This window comes from Pyricularia pennisetigena, chromosome 3 (genome assembly GCF_004337985.1).
Source record: "Pyricularia pennisetigena strain Br36 chromosome 3, whole genome shotgun sequence".
Lineage (NCBI taxonomy): Eukaryota > Fungi > Ascomycota > Sordariomycetes > Magnaporthales > Pyriculariaceae > Pyricularia > Pyricularia pennisetigena.
The window spans coordinates 8,234,482-8,256,932 of NC_043742.1; the positions used below are offsets into that span (position 1 = coordinate 8,234,482).

Below are 22,451 nucleotides of genomic sequence, written 5' to 3' on the forward strand. Positions count from 1 at the left end.
AAATCGCAAAACGTGGGGACGTTTAAATACCGTTAAATATTGGTTTTCTTTAAAGGTTAAAAAATACGATATTTTTGTTCGAAATAACGTAATTTCGAATTACGCCTTTATCATAGGTAAATATAGCACCGTTTCTAATATAATTTAACAAGGGGTTATAAAGGGTTACGCCACCCCGCGGGAGATAAAATTATATAATATAAGCCCCGAGAATTACGAGGATTATAAAATTTATACTGATTCGGAACCGGAAAAAAATACGGTAACGGAAAAGCTAAATCCCGAACAAAATACGGAAATAACCGTAAATTCACCTGTAACGCAAAGATTTAACGGTAAAAACGCTAAAAATTTACGAGAAATTGGGCCCCGTAGGCCCGGTATACTGTTAGGTAACCCTTTTATACAACCTAGTATAAAAGGGACTATTTCCGAAAAAAAGGGGTTTCCCACATAAGAAATCCGTTGTTAAAACGTTTTTATTATCGGATTTAAAGCAAGCCCCTGTAAATTACCTTTTTTTTAAACCTAAAACGGATTACGGACGGTTGGTTAATCCTCAAAAAAAACGGAATTGTAGGTAGTTGTGACAAAATCCAAACCCAAAAAACCTTGTTATAGCACAGGCGTTTGGGGTATATAAGGTTATTATTGCCAAAAAAAACCGCTAAAATCATAAAAAGTTTACCTAATTTTGACAAAATTAGGGCAATTACCTATATCGCTTACGCTAAAGCTATTTTTATCAGGCGTACAAATAAATTCGCATTTTTTACATCCCCTAATATTTTCGATTTTAAAAAGGGTAATACAATAACTTTTGAACCTAATCTTTATAATAAAAAGCCTGTATTTTTGTTATTAGTTGACCGAAAATTACATTTTCGGTGGTTTATTCCATTAGAAAATAAAACCGGATTTACGGTTTTAACAGCTATTAAAGCTCTTTTTAGGGTTTTAGAAGCTACGTACGGGCGTTACCCCCTAAATTTTCACTTTAATGGGGGGTACGAGGTTAACATAAACTTTTGAAATTGGTTTATAAACAAAGGTGTTAATTTTAGCATTTCGAATCCCTATAACCACGGCTAAAACGGATTAACGGAGCGGTACATGAAGGTTATTTTGGATAGGCTTCGGTTTACCATTATAGTGGCGGGTTTACCATTATATTTATAATATTATTTACTATTTACCGTGGTTAATTTAATTAACCGTACAACGGTAATTAATAGGGATTTAACATTTTACGAGGAATTTTATTCCGAATTCCAATTTGGATTACCGCAGAAACCCAACTTAGGGCATTTTCGGGTTATTAGTATTGTATACCAAATTATTATACTATTGCAAAAGCGCCAAAAATTTAATAAATTGGTTCCCCGCACCGAAACGGTAAAACTTTTAACCCATTTATCAAAATTTACAACGTTGGTTTACGTACCCGCTAAGCGGGCCGTATACAAAACCTTTACCGTAAAAATTATAAAGGGCTTAACCGTTGAGATTTTGGTTATTCAAGGGGAAACGCTACAAATTCCAAAAAGGGAAAATACACATTTAAAAGGGAATTTTAATTTTGAATTTAAAAACGAAATTAACAGCGTTCCAGCGGATAACTATCCTTTAAAAAACTTTGAAAAAACAGGGCATTTACCACCTGTTACAGGGTATTTACCATTTGTTACAGGGTATTTAAAGCCTGAAGATATAATACCTGCCAGGTTTATATAGCCTACCGTTCGCCCCCCAAAACCTATAACGGTAACGGTACCTAATCCAATACCTAAAACAACGGACGTTCCGGTGTTTTCAGCACTTAAAATACAAAATATGGAGTTAAGTTCGCAGTTTGAAAACCCAAATCTAATAGATATAAATTACGTGCATTTTTTTTGTTTTTAAGCCAAAAAGAAAATGAAAAAAAAGCCTATTAAAGATGGTAAACCAAATAACTACCAACAGGCCTTAAATAAGCTTAAAAATGCTAAATAATTAGCTGCTTTAACGATTAAATCCGACCAAATCGTTGTTGCAAAAACCTTCCGTTTTATCCCTAAAATTAAAATACCTACAGGCCGTAAATTCGTTTTTACCCAGCCGGTATTTAAACTAAAAAAAAATAAAAATAATAAACCTATAAAATAAAAATTAGGTTTCTTATTAAGGGTTTTTTACAGGTCGAAAACCTAAATTATATCGAAACCTTAGCTACCATTAATATACCACCTACTTGGCGTAAATTTTTAGCTATAACTAATATATAAAATTGGGAAATAAAACAAATCGATTTTATCGGTGCGTTTTTAAATAATAACTTTACCGACGTAAATATATATTTGCAAATTCCAAACGGTTTCAACGAATGGGCCAAAAATTGTAACCTTACCACCACTAAGATTTTAATGGAAATGGGTTATAACCCGAAAGAATTGCAGGGTATACAGTTGGAAAAGCCGTTATATGGTTTAAAATAAGGTCCAAAAAAATGGCAAAGCAAATTTAAAACGCTTTTTTTCAAAAAGATTTTAAACCGTTAATTTCTATTCCCGTTGTTTTTTATAACGTTAAATCCAAATATTTTATCGTTACCTTTGTAAACGATCACCTGCTAATAGGTCCTAAATTGCAATATATTCAGGATTTAAAAACCCGTTTTAATAAGGTAAACGCGTTGGAAGACAGGGGCCCCGTAGCCTATTTTTTAGGCGTTCAAATTATAAAGGATAGGCCTAAACGCCTACTTTAGCTCCATTAAAATCAATATATAAAGGAAATATTAGCAATGTTCGGATTAATTAATCGCAAATTTATATTTATTCCCTTACAACCGGGTATGCTAAAATATAACGGCGGTTAACCCGTAAGTGCGTTAAAAATCAAATTATTACAGCGTATTATTGGCGCCCTTATATATTTGATATTATTAACGCGCCCGGATATCGGTTTTACAGTTTAATAGCTTTCACGTTTTTTAACAAAAACCATTATAATCCATTTAACGGCAGTTAAAAACCTATTACGTTATTTAACAGGTATTAAATCCTTATTTATTTGTTACGGAGATAGAATATTTAAAACCGAATTACCACCCAATTTATTAATAGGGGGTTTTAAAGGTTTAAAATTATTGAGTTTGAATGATAGCGATTTTGCCGGGGCTAGGGAAGATTTAAAATCCATTTACGGATATTCGTCTACCGTATTTGGGGGTTTTATAACGTGGAAGTGTAAAAAAGTTAGTATTAAAGCTTTAAATATTCCAAAAGCCGAAACCGATGCATTAACGGAAGCCCTGCGTGAATTACAGTAGTTTAAAAACCTATTTTTACAAATCGGACTACCTATAAAAGGCCCTATTGCAATATTTGGAAATAATACAGGTTTTATAGTTAACGCATATAATTTTACGCACTATTAACGTATTAAATATACGTTATTAACATGTCACTACGTACGGGAATTAATTACAAAAGGATTAATAATTTTAAGATATTTGGCATCCAAGCAAATTCGCGCTAATGGCCTAATAAAACCCCTAACGTTTCCAATTTACAAGGTTTTTTAAAAATTTACAAGGTTTAAACCCTTAAAAGCTTAGTTTTTACCTATTAAATTTTTAAATATTATTTAATTAATTCGTTATTTAATTACGTATTAAATTTCCTTTATTTGCAAGTATTGGATCTTTATTAACCTAATACCGGCCGTATTACTGGAATTTATCTTGTACAGGTTGATTAATAAGCAATTTATACCGACTTTACACCAAAAATTGAATTGGAATTGAAAAAGCTCGTATTGTGGGCGATTTACGCATTCGAAATACCCTATATAATATGCCTTATTTGGACTATTACCAACGAATAGCCAAATTAGCTACCTGGTTTAATAATTAATTCCGTGGGTTGATATTATGCAAATCGATGGTTCGAATCCGGGGGTTATTCCAATTTTGGGGTTTTTTTCCAATTCGGGGGTTCGTCCATTTCGGGGGTTACAGGTCGGTATAAAAGGTTTAATTATCCAAGGGGTTTATATCGGGAATTCGAATCGGGTTTGGACACAAGTGGGATCTTTTTTAAGGTTTTATTTTTATATACTTTTCTTTTCCGATTTTATGTAAATAATAGTAAAAAAAGGGGGCATTAATTATATGCGTTATTTAACATATAATAGGTCCATTTTTATTTATATATAAACCATAGTAAATAGTGTCGAAATGGGGTTGTTGGGGCTGTCGGATTTTTTATTATATTTTATGTGTTGCAGGAATTCCGATTTAAAATTAGCGAATAGGGTTTAATCCTGTACCGGGTTTAATATCCGCCCTGTATTTACGAATTAACTATCCTATATCGGGTTAAAACTTTTAGCAAATTAGCAAATTAGTGCGAACCCAAAAATGGTTTATATAGAGATAAGGGTGTTTTTTTCAACAACGCATACAAAATAATTTTTCGGAAAATCGTGCGCGGCACCGGAACCCTTTGCGGGGTGCTGACCCCCATTTCGATGTCGGAAAGTATATAAAGGAAATAAAGCAAAATCTCCCCCACCAATAAATTAAATCTATTAATCCCAAATTTAGTGAACAATTTAGTGTATTTAAACCCTGTAATTACAGGCTCTTACAACGCAATTAATACCACGCCGCACCTAGGTTAATACCTGAACCCCTGTTAGCAACCCATATTGTTAACAGGAACCTTTTACGGGGTGCGGACCCCCACTTCGATATCGGAAAGTATATAAGGGAGACAAAGCAAAATCTTCCCCATTAATAAGTTAAATTTATTAATCCCAAAATTATTGAACCATTTTAGTAAACTTAATGTATTTAAACCCTGTAATTACAGGTTTCTACAGCGCAATTAGCACCACGCCGCACCTAGGCTAATGCCTAAACCCCTGTTAGCAACCCATATTGTTAACAATTACAATTCGCAATATCGAACCCTTTTATTTTCAATCGGGGCGCCGTTACGCCGTACCAGCCTATATCTAATCCAGGCTTTTAATTTATGAAATAATTATTATTATTTAATGTTTGGTCGTTTTTTTTAAACCGTTAATTGGGGATTTTAAAATTTAAAACTATATACCCTGCGCTGCTTGATAATCCTCCGCCCCTGGTTAATCCACTTCGGCGTCGCCCTTTTCGTCGGTCGACCCGTTCATAATCCAAAACACGTTATTCATTTTAATTAAAATTTGGCTTCAATCGCCCTTTAACCTTTAAGATATCAATTTATAAGCGTTATTATGCTGAATAGTTTTGCAACTGTTTACGTTAACCAACATTTGAACCTATGGTTTTAATATCATTTAATTGGTTCGTCGTTGTTTAATAATTTATTTTCCCGAATTATTATTAATTATATCCATCGTCTCCTAAAATGCCACCGTATTTTAACTCCCCGGTTTTTTATTATTATTTGTGCCAATAGGAGGCGTAATTTTGTATCATGTTTTCGTATACTGCTGGGAACTGAACAACGAAATAATCGTTATATTATTTATTTAAATTATTTTATTAATCGTAAATTTGGAACATTTTCCAATAAATCGTTTTTCGCCCATCCCCGGCTATTGGAATGGACAAATCTTTTAACGATAGTAAAAATTACTGGTTTGGGTAATACCAATTGGGATAATAGGTTATATGACTGCCGCGGGTTTGGGAAAAGGATGGTTATTGCAAAATGGGTACGCCATTTATCCAACATTTTAAATACATAACCTTTTTTAAAAAAATCTCTATGTATTTTAATTAGCGGCTTTTTAAAAGGTAATGCGGGTAGAACTCCAACTTGATATACGTAGGCGCTGCAACAGTTTTCAGGTTAATTTGTTGTAAAAGATGAATTCATTTCCCATATAAAATCCAATATAGCTTGTCGAAAATATTTAACGTTAATAAAAGTTTGTACATTTAACGCCTTTCTTTTACTTTTTTCCTATTTATTATTTTATATTGCGTTTACTTAAGCGGACGGCGTAGTTAAAATATACCCAAAAAACCGGTGTATAATAAATCCGACGCTTTTACCCGGTTATTGTCGTTTAAATTATATTCAACGATACGTTGAAAATTCATAGGGAATAACCGCTTTTATATATACGTTGAAATATTTAAATGGGTAATTTGTAAATTTTCAGCAATTTTTCGTAATACCGCGGGCTGTCTGGGTAGTATAATTAATATTTTTGGCCTAATTAATTTGTATTTAGCGATAAACCCCTGCGTATCGAAATACCAGTAAAGCGAAATGAAATATGCGGTTTTTTTACGGTTAGGCCCGCGTGCGGTTCGTCCGAACTTTTATTATAGGTTTGCGGGGTCGTTTATAATTAACGCGCCGTATCATATTGTACGTTCCATATTAGGTATATCCATACCTATACCCAAAAATATAATGGAAATATAATACGAACTTTAAAATCCGGTTTGGAAAACTTCACGTAAATTTTAGTTTTATCGATTTTAAATATTAATGCATTGTACCGGATAATTATATTGGTTGAGTTTCGTTGAATAAATTTCTTAAATTCGAGGTTTTTTATTAGGAATTGGCGCATTTAAATAATGCGGTTCCTGGCGTTTGCATATATAATAATTTTGGGAATACGGGTAACGGATAATAAGATAATATTCCCTATTAGGAATAGGAGGCGCCGGTGATTGGTAGTTAGGGTTTTACGCTCCAAATACTTTATTATAATTGTAATTTCGGGTCAGTCGAAAAACGTTTTAACGAAACGTATTATCCATCTATAATATAATTGGTCGAAACCGCAAATTTGAACTTTTATTGTAAAAGTTGCGGTACACCCAGATGTAAATACGGTTACTAATATAATTACCCGGATTAAACGCAATATGGAAAACGATTTTTTAAAGTTCTTCCACTATAAAATTATACAAAATTTATTCGTAGTAAATAAAACGATACGTTGGTGGAATATAGGGTTTCGAAAAAGTTTAATAAATCCCTAATTGGTAATTTGTTCTGGGCCTAAAAAAATGTGCGTTATTTATAAACGGTTTGCGGGGTCCAAAAAAGTTAATATTAAATAGGATTAATTTTAATAATAAAAACCGTATATTTATATTTACGTTTAAAATGGATTGGTCGATTAATTTGAGGTTCGCGGCGGGATAGCGCTATATATTGTGTACTTGTTTTAACCCAAATTTAGTCGATGGAATTATTTGGATAATAATGGTTTTATTGCAAATAATTGAGATAATTTGCAATATTATACTTTTCCCGTACCCGGTTTTTACCAGCAGAATAATATTTTTTATATAATATAAAACCCGGTATATATATTGCATTTGGTTATAATGTGGGACTCGTATAAGAATATTGGGGGGTTTGTGGAGGTTTAAAAACTATATAATAGCTAAAAAAACGAGCTAATATTATAGGGTTAAATTACCAAAGATTTTGGTTTTGGCGTATAATTCCGGCAAAAGGTGTACGTCGGGGGAGGTATTTACGGCCGCGTATAGAAGATTGGAACCGCGAAAAATTGCGTCGATTTGGTGGGAAAGCGAAAAATATATAAGCGTATTTCGGGATATTATATATATGTAATGTAGTACGAATATATAAAAATCTGCGGAAATAACGGTTTTTTTTATGGGTGGATATATAGCGTATTATATAATATATACCGTATACGGATTGTAGAACTAGCCGTTTTGAATGGTTTTTAATAAAATTTATAAATAAACATTCCTTTCGCTTTTACGATTTTTTACAAATAAATTTTAACGGATTATAATCGTTAATAATAAGATGAGAAATAGGTATCGATGGTATTTATAAATGGACGTATAATATATTAAATACAACTTACCCTATACGGATTGTAAAATAAATGGTTTTGCGTTATTTGGATTAAAATTAATATTTAAGAGTTCCTTTCGTTTACACCATGCTCCACATATAAATTTCAACGTATTATAATCGTTGTTGGTTAAATGCGAAACAATTATCAATGGTATTTATGGGTAAATAATAGGGATACCGCCATAAACGGATAAAACGCGGGTTATATTTAATTTTAAATTGGCGTACCGGGTATAAAAAAATTTAGATTTATAAAAAAGGCCTACTTATTCCTATTTTCAACGATGTTTTCTTTTTTTGATATTTTGCGTGGTTATGGAATAATAAAGGAGTGTCGGTCGCAAAAGTGCCAAAAAGACCGCTATAAACGGCGAAGAAAATCGACAAATTGTCCTTAGATTTAGACCAAAGCGTTTTTTTGGATAGACCCACAAATACATTGCAAAGCCGCAATTGAGCTACGAAGTGGAGCGAAGCGAACGGAGTGGATTAATTCTGGAGCTTTGGGCTTCAGGGATAAGCCCTGAGACTAAGTCTGGGGACAATTTGTCGAATTTCGCCGCCCACGGCGGTATTTTCGTCAATTCGGCGACCAACACTGAGTTATAAGAAAGTAAATAAGAATCGTAAAAATAAGCGGTTTGTACGTTGGAAATATTATTTAATACCACTATAAATACTGATTTAATTTATACTTTTATTAATTATAACGGCCGAATTGGATACCACCTGCCCTTAATCCGCTTATGGCGGTATTATCTTTTCGATTCTTTTTCGATTTTCGATTATTTTTTATATTTTGCTTGTTTTTAAAGCAAAACTGGAACTGCTTTCACGTTGGGGGTGGTATACGTATAAATAACGGTACATCCAATTTTCGTATATATACCTGATTATGTCAGCTGTTAAATAACCGGATAGATAAAGTATATATAATTTTGTATATAATTTAGAATCGAAACGCTTTTATATTTTTACCAATTTTAAGAGATCGGATAACGTGAGCATAAAAACGTCCACGTCAGGTCCGTTTTATAATATTGGCTTTAATAAACTTTTTTTAAAGGAAATGGTAAAAGTGTATTGTTTTTATATTTTGTATTTTATTTCATAAGATAAAATTGGTAAAAAAACCCTATATACTATTAATATAAAGCAATATAATTTGATTAGTATTTTAATACCTTTTTCATTTTATACATAATTGGACGTATTATGAACTTTTTTAGTAAATTCTTCTTCAAAATATAGCTATGAATAAAATATCAATATAAACGATAACTGCATGCTCCTTCCACCGATACGTTGATTCAAAAGCCCGTTTTACTATTAAATAATTTACTTGCCTAAAATACAACTATTTGAAGAAATGAATCAAATATAATAATACATATATAAAATTAAAAAATATGTTTAATATTTAAATATCTATTTATTTATATATATATATATATATATATATATATATATAGCCAGAAAGGCCATTATAACGGTTACTGCGTTCAAAAGTGTAAAAAAATCACATATCACAACGCAGGTTACTGCATACTTGTACGATTTTTATTCATTTCTCTGTTCGAATATTCAATTCCATACTGTGGTTACACTGTCTTTTTTGCTGTTTTTTTGGTGCGAATACAGTACAAAATAATCAGACAAAGGTATTGCCAGATTGGCGCGAGAGTGTAATGGTTACTGCATTGGGAGCTTAGTTAGGGTACGATTGTGTTAATAATATGGGTTGCTAATAGGGTTTTAGGCATTAGCCTAGGTGCGGCGTGGTGCTAGTTGCGCTAAAAGGCCTGGAAGTACAGGGGCTTAAAACCTGTAATCGCAGGGTTTAAATGCACCAAATGCATCAAAACGATACACTGATTTTGGGATTCATAATTTAAATTAATTGGTGGGGGAGACTTTGCTTTATCTCCCTTATATACTTTCCGATATCGAAGTGGGGGTCCGCACGCCAGAAAGCGTTCCGGTGCCGCGCACGATTTTCCAAAAAATTATTTTATATGGGTTGTTGAAAAAACACCTTTATTGCTATATAAAACATTTCTGGGTTCGTACTAATTTGTTAATTTGGTAAAAATTTCAATCCGATACGGGGTAGCTGACACGCACGTGCAGGGTGGGTATAAACCCGGTATAGGGTTAACCCCATTCGCTAACCGTTTAAATCGCAACTCCTAAATACACAAAATATAGCGGAAAATCCGACAACCCCGATAACCCCACTTCGGCACAATTTATTGTAAGTTATATACAAATAAGAGTGAGCCGATTATATGCTAAATAACGCAAATAATTAACACCCCCTTTTTGGCTACTATTTATATAAATTCGGAAAGGAAAAATATATAAAAATAAAACCCTTCAAAAAATCCCCTTTATATTGCAACCCGACTCGAATTCCCGATATAAACCCCATGGATAACTTAACCCTTCATACCGACCCATAACCCCCGTAATGGATAAACCCCCGAATTGGAAAAAACCCCAAAATTGTAATAACCCCAGGATTTAAACCCCCGATTTGCATAATATTGACCCACGGAATTAACTATTAAGCCAAGTAGCTAATTTGGTTGTTCGTTGGTAATAGTCCAAGTTAGGCATGTTATATAGGGTATTTTAAGTGCGTAAATCGCCCAAAACGCGAGATATTTCAATTCGGATTTAACACTGGGTATAAGGTCCTTATTAATTGCTTATTGATGAGCTTGTACAAAGTAGGTTCGGGTAATGCGGTCAACATTGGGTTAACAAAAGTCCAATATTGCAAAAATGGAACTGTAATGGGTTGTAATTAGCTAACGAATTAATTAAATCACCCTTGAATTCAATAGGTAAAAACCAAGCTTGTAAGGGTTTAAGCCCTATAAGGTCTAAAGAGACCTTATAAATTGGAAGCGTTAAGGGTTTTGTTGAGCCATTAGCAGGTATTTGTTTGGATTCCAGGTATTTTAAGGTTATTAATCCCTTTGTAACCAATTCCCATACGTAGTAAAATTTTAATAACGTATTTTTAATACCTTGGTAGTGCGTAGGGTTATATGCGTTAATTATAAAACCTATATTATTTCCAAATATTGCAATAAAACCTTTTATAGGTAATCCAATCTTTATAAATAAGCTTTTAAACTATTGTACTTTACGCAGTGCTTCCGTTAAGCTATCGGTTTTGGCTTTTAGGGTGTTAAAAGCTATAATACTAGCCTTTTTTACATTTCCACGTTATAAAATCCCCAAACAGGGTTTACAAATATCCGCAAATGGATTTTAAATTTTCCCTAGCCCCGGCAAAATCGGTATTGTTAAACCCCATCAATTTAAGGCTTTTAAAACCCCTTATTGAAGAATTGGGTCGTAATTCGGCTTTAAGTTCTTTATTCTTGTAATAAATAAATAAGGATTTAGTACCCGCTAAATAGCGTAATAGGTTTTTAACTACCGTTAGATGGATTATAATGGTTTTTATTAAAAAGCGTAAAAGCTATTGAACAGTAAAACCGATATCCGAGCGCGTTAATAGCATTAAATACATTAAGGTGCCGATAATACGCTATAATAATTTAACTTCCAGCGCATTTACGGGCTTACCCCCATTATATTTTAGCACACCCGGTTGTAAAGGAATAAATATAAGTTCGCAAATAGTTAATTCGAACATTGGTAATGTTTCGTCTATATATCAATTGCAATGGAGCTAAAACAGGCGTTTACGTTTATCTTTTATAGATTCAATACTTAAAAAATAGGCTGCTGGGCCCCTGTCTTCCAGCGCGTATACATTATTAAAACGGGCTTTTATATCCTAAATATATTGCAATTTAGGACCTATTAGCAGGCAATCGTTTGCAAAAACAACGATAAAATGTTTGGAATTAAAGTTATCAAAAGCAACGGGATTAAGGATTAGCGGTTTGAAATCCTTTTCAAAAAAAGGGTTTTTAGCTTATTTTCCCATTTTTTTGGGCCCTTTTTCAAGCTATATAACGCCTTTTCCAACTCTATAACTAGCAATTTTTCGGATTGTAACCCATTTCCACTTAAAATTTGGCGGTGGTAAGGTTATAATATTTAGCGCAATCGTTAAAACCGTCTGGAATTTGCAAAGATATATTTACGTTAATAAGGTCTCTATTTGAAAACGCACCAATAAAATCGATTTGTTTTATTTCCCAATTTTATGCATTAGCTATAGCTAAAAATAAGTGCCAGGTGGGTGGTATACTAATGTTAGGAAAAGCTTGGAGGTAATTTAGGCTTTCGACCCGTAAAGAACCCCTAATAATAAGCCTAGTTTTGTATCTTATAGGTTTATTATTTTTATCCTTTTTCAATTGAAATACCGGCCGGGTAAAAACGAGTTTACGACCTGCAGGCATTGTGATTTTAAAAATAAAACGGAACGTTTTTGCAATAACGATTTAGTCGAATTTAAACGTTGAAGCAGTTGGCCATTACGCATTTTCAGGGATAGTTAAAGCCTGTTGGTAACTATTGGGTTCGCCGCTTTTGACAAGCTTTTTTTTATTTTGTTTTATGGTTTAAACATAAAAATAATACACGTAATTTATATTTAACAAATGCGGGTTTTCGAATCGCAGATTAAATGTTATATTTTTTATTTTAGGTGCTCAAAACACCGGAATTTCCGTTGTTTTAAATATTGGATTAAATATTGTTATCGTTGTACGTTTTGGGGGACGAACGGTAGGTTGCACAAACCAAATAGGTATTGTATTTTTAGTGTTTAAATACCTTATTACCGGCGGTAATTGCCCTGTAACGGGTGGTAGATACCCTATAATAGGAGGTAAGTGCCCTATTTTGTAAGGGTTTTTACGGGATAATTATCCGTTGGAACGCTGTTAATTTCGTTTTCATATTTAAAATTAAAATCCCTTTTTCAATCTGTATTTTCCCCATTTAAAATTTGTAGCGTTTCCCTTGGAATTGCCAAACTTTTGACGGTTATATTTTTTAAGATTTTTACGGTAAAAGTTTTTTATACGGCCCGTTTAACGGGTGCGTAAACCAACGTTGTAACATTGGATAATCAGGTAAAGATTTTACCGGTTCGGTGCGGGGAACCAGTTAATCAAATTTTGAATGTTTTTCCCGCGGTATAAAAACTTGGTATATAGTACCAATAGCCCGAAAATACCCTGAATTGGGTTTATACGGTAGTCCAGGCTGGAATTCGGAATAGGATTCCTGGTAAGGCGTTAAATTCTTATTAATTACCGTTGTACGGTTATTTAAATTAATAACGGTAAAAAGTAAATAATATTATAAATGAAATAGTAAACCCGCCGCTATAGTAATATACCAAAGTGTCTCCAGAATAACCCTAACGGCCCGTTCCGTTCATCTGTTTTGGCCGTGGTTATAGGGATTCGAAATGCTAAAATTAATATTATTATTTGTAAGCTAATTTTGAAGTTTTGTATTAATTTCGTGGCCCCCGTTGAAATGAAAATTCAGGGGGGAACGTCCGTACGTAGTTTTTAAAACCTTAAAAAAACTTTAGTAATTATTAAAACCGTAGGTCCGGTTTTATTTCGTAATGGGATTAACCACCAAAAACGTGATTTTCGGTCCACTAATAACAAAAATACGGGCTTTTTATTGTGAGGGTTGGGTTTAAAGGTCATTGTATTACTTTTTATAAAATCGAAAATGTTAGGGGGTGTAAGGAGTGTAACTTTATTCGTACGCCTAATAGAAATGGCTTTAACGTAAATGATATAGGTAACTGCCCTAATTTTGTCGAATTTAGGTAGACTTTTTATAATTTAGCTGTTTCTTTTAGCAATAATAACCCTATACACCCCAAACGCCTATGCCATAACAGGGCTTTTTGGGCCTAGATTTCGTTACAATCACATGCAATTACGTCTCCTTTAGGGGTTAACTTACCGTCCGTAATTTGCTTTAGGCTTGAAAGGAGGTAATTCACAGGGGCCTGCTTTAAATCCGATAATTAAGGAGGTTTTAACAACGGATTTCTTATATGGGTAACCCCCTTTTTTCAGAAATAGTCCCACTTGAATTAGGTTTTATAAAAGGGTTATTTTCAATTATATGCGTAATTAAGTATGCAATGGGTCCATCTTTTTTGTATATAAGCTATAATAGATAGTGCCGAAGTGGGGCTGTCGCGGTTGTCGGATTTTTGATTATATTTTGTATTATAGGAGTTGCGATTCAGAGTGTCAGCGAAGGGGGATTAGCTTGTCCCGGTAATATACTCACCCTGCACCGGCAAATCAGCTACCCTATATTGGGTTGAATTTTTAATCAAATTAATAAATTAGCGCGAACCCAGAAATGGTTTGTATAGGAATAAGGGTTTTTTTTAATAACGCATATGAAATAATTTTCCGGAAAATCGTGTGCGGCACCAGAACGTTTTTTGGCTTGCGGACCCCCATTTCGATGTTGGAAAGTATGTAAGGGAGATAAAGCAAAGTTTCCCCTCACCAAAATATCGAATTTATTAATCCCAAAATTTAGCAAACCATTTTATTGAACGATTTAATGCATTTAAGCCCTGTTATTATAGGCTTCTGTAGCGCAATTCGCACCACGCCGCACCTAGGTTAATGCCTAAACCCCTGTTAGCAACCCAAATTATTAACAATCATTGAGCGGTTTGCCGGGTTTACAGGGCCGAATTTTACGTGGACTTTTAGGGGTTTTACCGTTAAATCTCTGCGTTATTACAGGTGAATATATCGTTATCTCCGTGTTTTGTTCCGGATCTAGTTTTTCCGTTACCGTATTCTTTTCCAGCTCCGAATCGGTGTAAATTCTATAATCCTCGTAATTTTCGGGGTTTACATCATTCGATTTTACCTCCAACGGGGCTGCGTAACTTTCCGTAACCCCCTGCAAAGACATGCTAAAAGCGGTTTTTTATCTACCTATTATATAAGCGTAATTCGTAATAGATTTATTTCGAATAAGGATATCGCAACCTTTTACCTCCAAATTAAACGAATGTTTAGCGGTATTAAGGCGGCCTTACGCTTTGTGATCTTTATTATACAAGGTTTTTTTAGTAATACCTAGCTTGTATTATAGTGTATAAAACTATTAACGACATTTATTCCAAACGAGGGGATATATAAAACGTTATTTAACGTAATTGTTTTAAATTCGCTAGCTTTTGGGCCGTAACGGATGTGAACATGGCTAGCGCAGGGCTAATTATATTAGCTACCCTGCATTATCTTATAACTGCCAGCACGGGCTAATTCTATTAGTCACACAACAAATAAAACGTATACGCGTTTATTATACACACAAAGCTTTATATATCACGTCTTTGTTCATAGTTTCAACAATAAAACAAATACGTCATATATAATCTAGCTTAATGGTATAATGCACGTACCATAATCTATATCATATATACGTTGCTGAAGTGCGTGGGTTCGAATCCCGTTGTGGTCGCAGATTTTCTGTGCATGCATAAGCACAATAGGCCGTCAGGCCCAATGGGCCGTTAAGCTCAATGGGTCGGCAGGTTAGTCAAATAAATAAGGCCAAATCATGTGACGTGGCCCCGCATTCCGGACATCCGCATCAAAGATCTGCACCTACGGATTCGAACACGTAATTCATAATTTAGCCTTAGATTCATCACTTTCTATAACTTTCATCGATTTAACGATTCATCGAATCGATTGTGCAACAATAATAAATTATCTCTATTACCCGCTAGCAGACGCTTATCTGCCATTTTAACGTTCCATCAGCCTTATACGTGATCTACTTTTCCCCGCGTTTAAGATTAAGCTTATTCTATCTCGTAACCTCCTTACATTTTTAACCTGCGTGCGCTACTCCGAATGGCACAAAACCAAATTGGCAGGTAATACCTGTTAAATAAGAGGCCATATAACGACAATTTTACAACTAGGCGATATTACCGCAATTAAGGAAAACCACAAAATGCGCGTACGCACCGGCATACAAATAAGACGAAATATAAAAAAATACATTGAATCGCCAGGCACAAAGATTAGCTCCCGTATGACAGGCAATATGAACAAATACTAAAATAAAAACACAAATATCTGTTTCGTGTACAAAAAACAAAACTGTGGATTTTGGAAATACATTGAAAAGGAAAAGGAAAACGTACGCCAAAAATACCACCAAACGTGCGACATATTGCGCAAAAAATAAATAGATTTTAACAAACTTTTAGCAAATTGAGAGGTAAACAAACCGCAGCCGTATAACGGTATAAATACAATTAACGACGAAGACGAAACGAAAATAGCAAATACCATTTCGCACAATTCCTGTAAAACCAGGCGTACATTTATCGCGCAACGGGCGAAAATATATCCATGACAAAACCAATATAACAAATAAACCAGTTTATATTGCACAACCAATATAATATAACCTACTAAAATAAACTATAGGATATAAAAGCCGCACGTGTATTTACAATCGGAAAGTGCCAAATATGGGTATATTCAAAAGAAAACCCCCGCGTACGCATTAATTAGATACCGATATTAATAAAAATACGATTTGGGGCAGGTAAATCTTATAAACCGTTGGAATTATAACAATCGAAAACGTATTGGGCACAATTATTCACCATATATTGGACGCATAAACCCTATTCCTGTTTTGTTTGCACAATGGAAATAAGTTTAAAATCTATTTTAATAACCTGGATAACGTTATCGTGGGGAAAAATAGTACCAAACCACCAACGGTAAGGAAATGGGGACACTTATTTTTCAATATCAATTATACGGCAGCAACATCTTTTTACAAAACCAAAATTCCGAAAATTGTACAAAAGATTTGGCCATCTTCGCCCGGGAAAGTTATACAAACTGCTGAAAAAAGCAGGCCATTAAAACGTGCGATAAGAAATCCTGGAAAGAATTACCAAAATCTGCCACCAATACCAAATGCACGACCTAACATCTTATCGATTTAAATTTTTCATTGAAAACGAGTACGAATTTAATTATAAAATTATAATGGATATATTATGGTTGGAAAGCAAATTAATCCTATACGTTATTAATAGTGCGATTAGACTCTAAACTGCCATTTTTTCGAAAAACATATTTGCGCAAACGATTTGGAACGTATTCTGCAAAATTTGAATTTATATTTTTTTAGGCCCACCAAATATTATTACGCACGATTCAAGGAAAGATTTCGCGTCGGAAAGATTTGACAGCAACGCAAAAAAATGGGAACTGCGTGCAAAGAAATGCCCATAGGGGCACATTGGGTATTAAGGAAAATGAAACGCGCGTACGCCGTATTAAAACGTGCGTACGATATTTTTTCCCAGGGCCTAAAGGGTAGTGCGGATAAAAAAAACTGTTAATCATATGCGTTATTTAGCATGTAATAGGTCCACTTTCATTTGTATATAAGCCACAATAAATAGTGCCGAAATGGGGCTATTGGGCTGTCGGATTCTCCGGTATATTTTGTGTGTTGCAGGAGTTGCGATTTAAACTGTTAGCGAGTGGGGTTTCACCCTGTGCCGGGTTTAACACCCACCTTGCATTTAAGACTCAGCTACCCTGTACCGGGTTAAAATTTTCACCAAATTAGGAAATTAGTGCAAACCCAGAAATGGTTTATATGGAAATAAGGGTGTTTTTTCAACAACGTATACAAAATAATTTTTCGGAAAATCGTGTGCGGCACCGGAACGCTTTCTGGCGTGCGGACCCCCATTTTGATGTCGGAAAGTATGTAAGGGAGATAAAGCAAAGTCTCTCCCACCAATGAATTAAATCTATTAATTACAAATTTAGTGGATAATTTAGTGCATTTAAACCTGTAATCATAGGCCTTATAGCGCAACTAGCACCACGCCGCACCTAGGCTAGTACCTAAACCCCTGTTAGCAACCCATATTGTTATTAAAAACTAATTTACAAATAACAGTTATAAGCTTAAACGATATAATTGGGCCGGATGGATTAATCCTAACATTGTTAAGTTTTGGTGCGTACCCCAAAATTAACGAAGATTTAATATTATCGGCGACTATTGCAGAACGTGCGATAGCGTTGGCAAAGCTAAAAAAGGCGTTGGCGAAATATAGGCCAAAGTTTACCATTAATTATACGTTTAACATAAAAAAACGGACCGCGCGTACAAAACATATTTGCAATTACGTTGGGTAACCAAGTATTAATATGGAGGGAAAATATAGGACAAAAAAAGCCGTACCAAATACAAATTGTGGACTAAACCGATACCGCAATTTTTATTAATAATAACCCCAAAACCTTCCTTACGACGCATTACAAACCGTTTAACCGCGATCCAAGAAAAAACTCGTACGACGAGGATTAAAACCTATTATAAAATAAACAAAATCCACACATATATTTAACGCCACCAACCCAATCAGCGCACAACCCGGAGGTATAAAACCATTCCAAATAGGAGGGTTTACTTTAGTCTCAGTGCTCAGACTAGACCCCCCTGCTTCGCAGTGGGGACCGAACGCTCCATATACCTTTCAGCCACATGGCTTTTCGACCAATTACATTGGCCGAAAAGATCGCGCTCGTTCTAGTCTGAGGACATTTTGTCGCATTTCGCCGTTTATGGCGGTACCACCAACGATAATTTGTCGCATTTCGCCGTTTATAACGGTATTATTAATAATTTATTTAATATTACGATATCGTTAATCATTATTTCTATTAATATAGGGATTATTTGTGGTATTTTGCCGTTTGTAGCGGGTATATACGATATATTCGCATTATGATGGCAGAAGAAAATGGTGTACCCATAATATGCAACAAATATTCGTATAAAAAAATAAATAAAAATTACAAAAATATGTAATAGTTTGCGTTGAATTTATTGGAGTTTGCTAATTACCTGAATGCCGGCCGAGTCTTTGTAACCACTGTATTTGAAAAAATATTAAAATATTAAATAAAATCTGTAATTTTTTATTATATTTAATTTTTATTTTAAATAATGGTAGATAATATTGGTTTTAATTTAAATTACACTGTTTATAGCCTAGCAAACCTAATACTGCAAAGCGTATGCAATTATCGATCAAAACAAAAGTTTTATTAATATTTTTATATTAACTAACATTTTGTTAAAAACGTAAATAATTTACGCAAAATTGGTAAGATTATAAGAAAATCCAATTCTGGCATTCTTTTATCAATTCATTGAAAACTCTTATTTTACTTTTTTTTATAAATTATATTTAATTAAATAAAGCAATAAATATACAAATGATACAAATTTAGCATTTGTTTATATAAAAAAACAAAAAGGGCCGGTATTGAAAATTGGGTTTTACGTTGACGTTTATTTATATACATCATCCACTTCCTCAAACTCTGGTTTTTTTAATATTAAAATTGGTAAAAATGTAAAAGCATTTCGATTGTAAAATATATATAAAATCGGATACACTTTACCCATCCGCATATTTAACGGCTTATATAATTAGATATACATACTAAAATGAAACATTATATTAGATATATATATACCACCCCCCACGTACAAAAACCACAAATTCTGGCTGCAAAACAAAAATAATCTAAAATTAATTACATAAAGCAATAAGTTTTATAAAATACACATTTAGCATTCTCTTTTATTAAACAGTTTTCAAAGCCGATAATACAAGAAGGATTGAATTTTGTCGTCTGTTTATAAACCTAATCGAATCTCTGAAGTTTTGGTTTCATTATCGTTAAAACTGGTAAAAATACAAACGAGTTTCGATTATAAATTGTATATAAAAAAGCATATACTTTGCCTATCCGCTTATTTAACTGCTTATATAATCTGACATATGCACCAAAATGTCTTTTAACGTTATATATATATACGACCCTCCACGTGAGAAAAGTATAAAATTTGGTCAAAAATTAAAAATAATATTAAAAAAAATCGAAAAAACAGTACCGCCATAAACGGATTAAGTGCAGGTGGTATCCAATTCGGCCATTATAAAAAATAAAAGAATAAATCAAATCGCTGCTAATAGCAATATTAAACATTATCTTCAACGATATTTTCTTTTTTCAATATTTTGCGTAATGGTGGAATAATAAAGGAGTGTCGGTCGAAAAAAGGCCAAAAATACCGCCATAAACGGCGAAAATCGACAAATTGTCCTCAAACCTGAACCAGAGTGTTCTTTGGATGGACCCACAGGTACATTGCAAAGCCGCAATTGAGCCACGAAGTGGATCAATTGTGGAGCTCTGGGTTTCAGGGATGAGCCCTGGGACTACCCTCACCGGCTTATAAACTATTTTAGGGTTCGCACGTATTGGCTAATTTGGTGAAGTTTTTAACCCGATATAGGGTAACTAATTCATAAATGCAGGGTAGGTGTTAAACCCGGTACAGGGTAATTAACCCTATTCGCTGACCTTTAAATCCCAACTCCTATAATAAAATAAACGGATAATCCGATAACCCCGACAACCCCATTTTAGCACTATATACTGTGATTTATATATAAATAAAACGGATCCATTATATGCAAAATAACGCCTATAATTAACAATCTGGATTTTGGGACCCTTTGTCTAAATAGGGGGTTAGCAAGGCAAAACCTATAAATAGTTTAATCACTGAAACTAGCCTATATATAAAACTCCACGTTTGCTCGAACAATTGTGCCTTTTATTCCGATTTAATTCATGCATTGGGATTAGCTTGGCCTTTGCCGCCGTTGAATATGCCGCAACATCCTGGGATTTGATTTTGATGCGCTTCGGCGCGCTGCTTTTGGGCTTCGGCGCGCTGCTTTTTCGCTTCGGCGCGCTGCTTTTGCGCTTCGGCGCGCTGCTTTTGCGCTTCGGCGCGCTGCTTTTGCCTTGCTTCCTCCTTCTCCTGCTTAACTTGCTGTTTTTTGGCCTTTTTTTGGGCTTTTATTTCGGCCTTTTCCCTTTGTTTTGCTTCCCAAGCTGCGCGCTCTGCCGCTTGCTGTTCCTCCCATGCTTTGCGTTGCTCAGGTGTCGGGCTATCTTCTTCATCCGAACTACTTAAAGCCGCAGCCGCCCACGCTCGTTTGCTTAAAACTTCGCCGGCTGAAGTTTTTCAAATATTTATAAATTGGGTCAGCAGTTTTATAAGCTGAATGTCATATTTCCATAGGAATTTCGATATAGACCGTATTTAAAATCGCGATACTTACTATTACTGCGGGCTATAATACCGTCCCCTTTTTCAAAAGAAAGCACGGGGCCCGTAAAGGCTACGGGGACCAGGGCGGCGGTAGCGAAAAAGAAAATAAAACGCATTGTTTTTAAAAGCTTTAATGGAATATCGCGTTTATTTTGGATTTCATTAATTGTAGGTGAAATTGGCAGGGCGTGAAAGATACATTAAGCGATTCTAAAATGAGCTTGCTAGTGTTGGAATTTGACCTCAATGAAATATTTAGATAGGGCGTGCGTCAAATGGTGATCGTGGGCCCGTTATATTTGAAATAACATAGTTAATAATTCATAATAAATTTAACCATTCCTGGTAAAAATGAGTCAGATTGAAAGTATTAATTGTAATATTATGCCTTTTTATATTAAGCAAAAAATGAAAAGTTAAATTGATAATATAATATAGTTTTAATGCTTGAATTAAACCTTTAGTTTCAGTGTTTGAACTAGACCCCTGCAGGTTCAGAACGTTCCATACATCTTTTGATCATAGAGTTTTTTCGACCAATTCGATTGGCCGAAAAATCGCGTTCGTTTTAGTTTGAGGCTATTTGACCATATATGCACTGCATCCGCAAAAAGTAACGGTATAAATATTGAAAGAAATCAAATATTTGAATAAAAGTATAAGCAAAAATTGAAAGAATTTAAGGTACCATGCATTACATTGTTTGGAATTTTGTCATTTTTTGGGCTCAAAAACCGTTATTGTAACTGTTTTAGTTTTGTTAATGCTTAACCACTAAATATATTCAATTATTGAATCGAAATAGGATTATAAATGAGAATTCTAAGTATGTATTGCACCCATTAGACCTCGGGCAGTTTTCCAATGCAGGCTATATATATTTATAATTAAAAATAAATATTTATTAATATCTTTATTTAATTTATTAAGTATGAGGTAGTTAAGCAATTAACCTAGTTATTTATAGAAAGAGGCAAAATTACTTCATATATGATTAATTCGGTCTAATTCAAAGAACATAAAGATGAAAAATAGTACAAATTGTTAACAAATGGGTTGCTAACAGGGGTTTAGGCATTAGCCTAGGTGCGGCGTGGTGCTAGTTGCGCTGCAAGGACTATATTACGGGGGTATAAAGCCTGTAGTTACGGGGCTTAAATGCATTAAATGCACTAAAGTGATACACTAATTTTGGGATTAATAAGTTAGACTTATTGGTGGGGGAGACTTTGCTTTGTCACCCTTACATACTCTCCCTTACATACTCTCCGACATCGAAGTGGGGGTCCGCACCCTTGAAAGCGTTACAGCGCCGCACACGATTTTCCGAAAAATTATTTTGTATGGGTTGTTGAAAAAACACCCTCAGTTCTATACAAACCATTT

The 22,451-nt window shown here is 34.1% G+C and overlaps 1 protein-coding gene across 1 annotated transcript; it reads right to left on the reverse strand.

Moving 5' to 3' along the window:
• Positions 1 to 20,576: 20,576 nt before the first annotated feature.
• Positions 20,577 to 21,181, reverse strand: PpBr36_03922 (uncharacterized protein; the record flags this gene model as incomplete). The annotated part of the gene is made up of 2 exons (XM_029891091.1): positions 20,577 to 20,968; positions 21,076 to 21,181. The coding sequence occupies 2 exons, from the start codon at positions 21,179 to 21,181 to the stop codon at positions 20,577 to 20,579; spliced, it is 498 nt and encodes a 165-aa protein (XP_029754375.1).
• Positions 21,182 to 22,451: the final 1,270 nt, after the last annotated feature.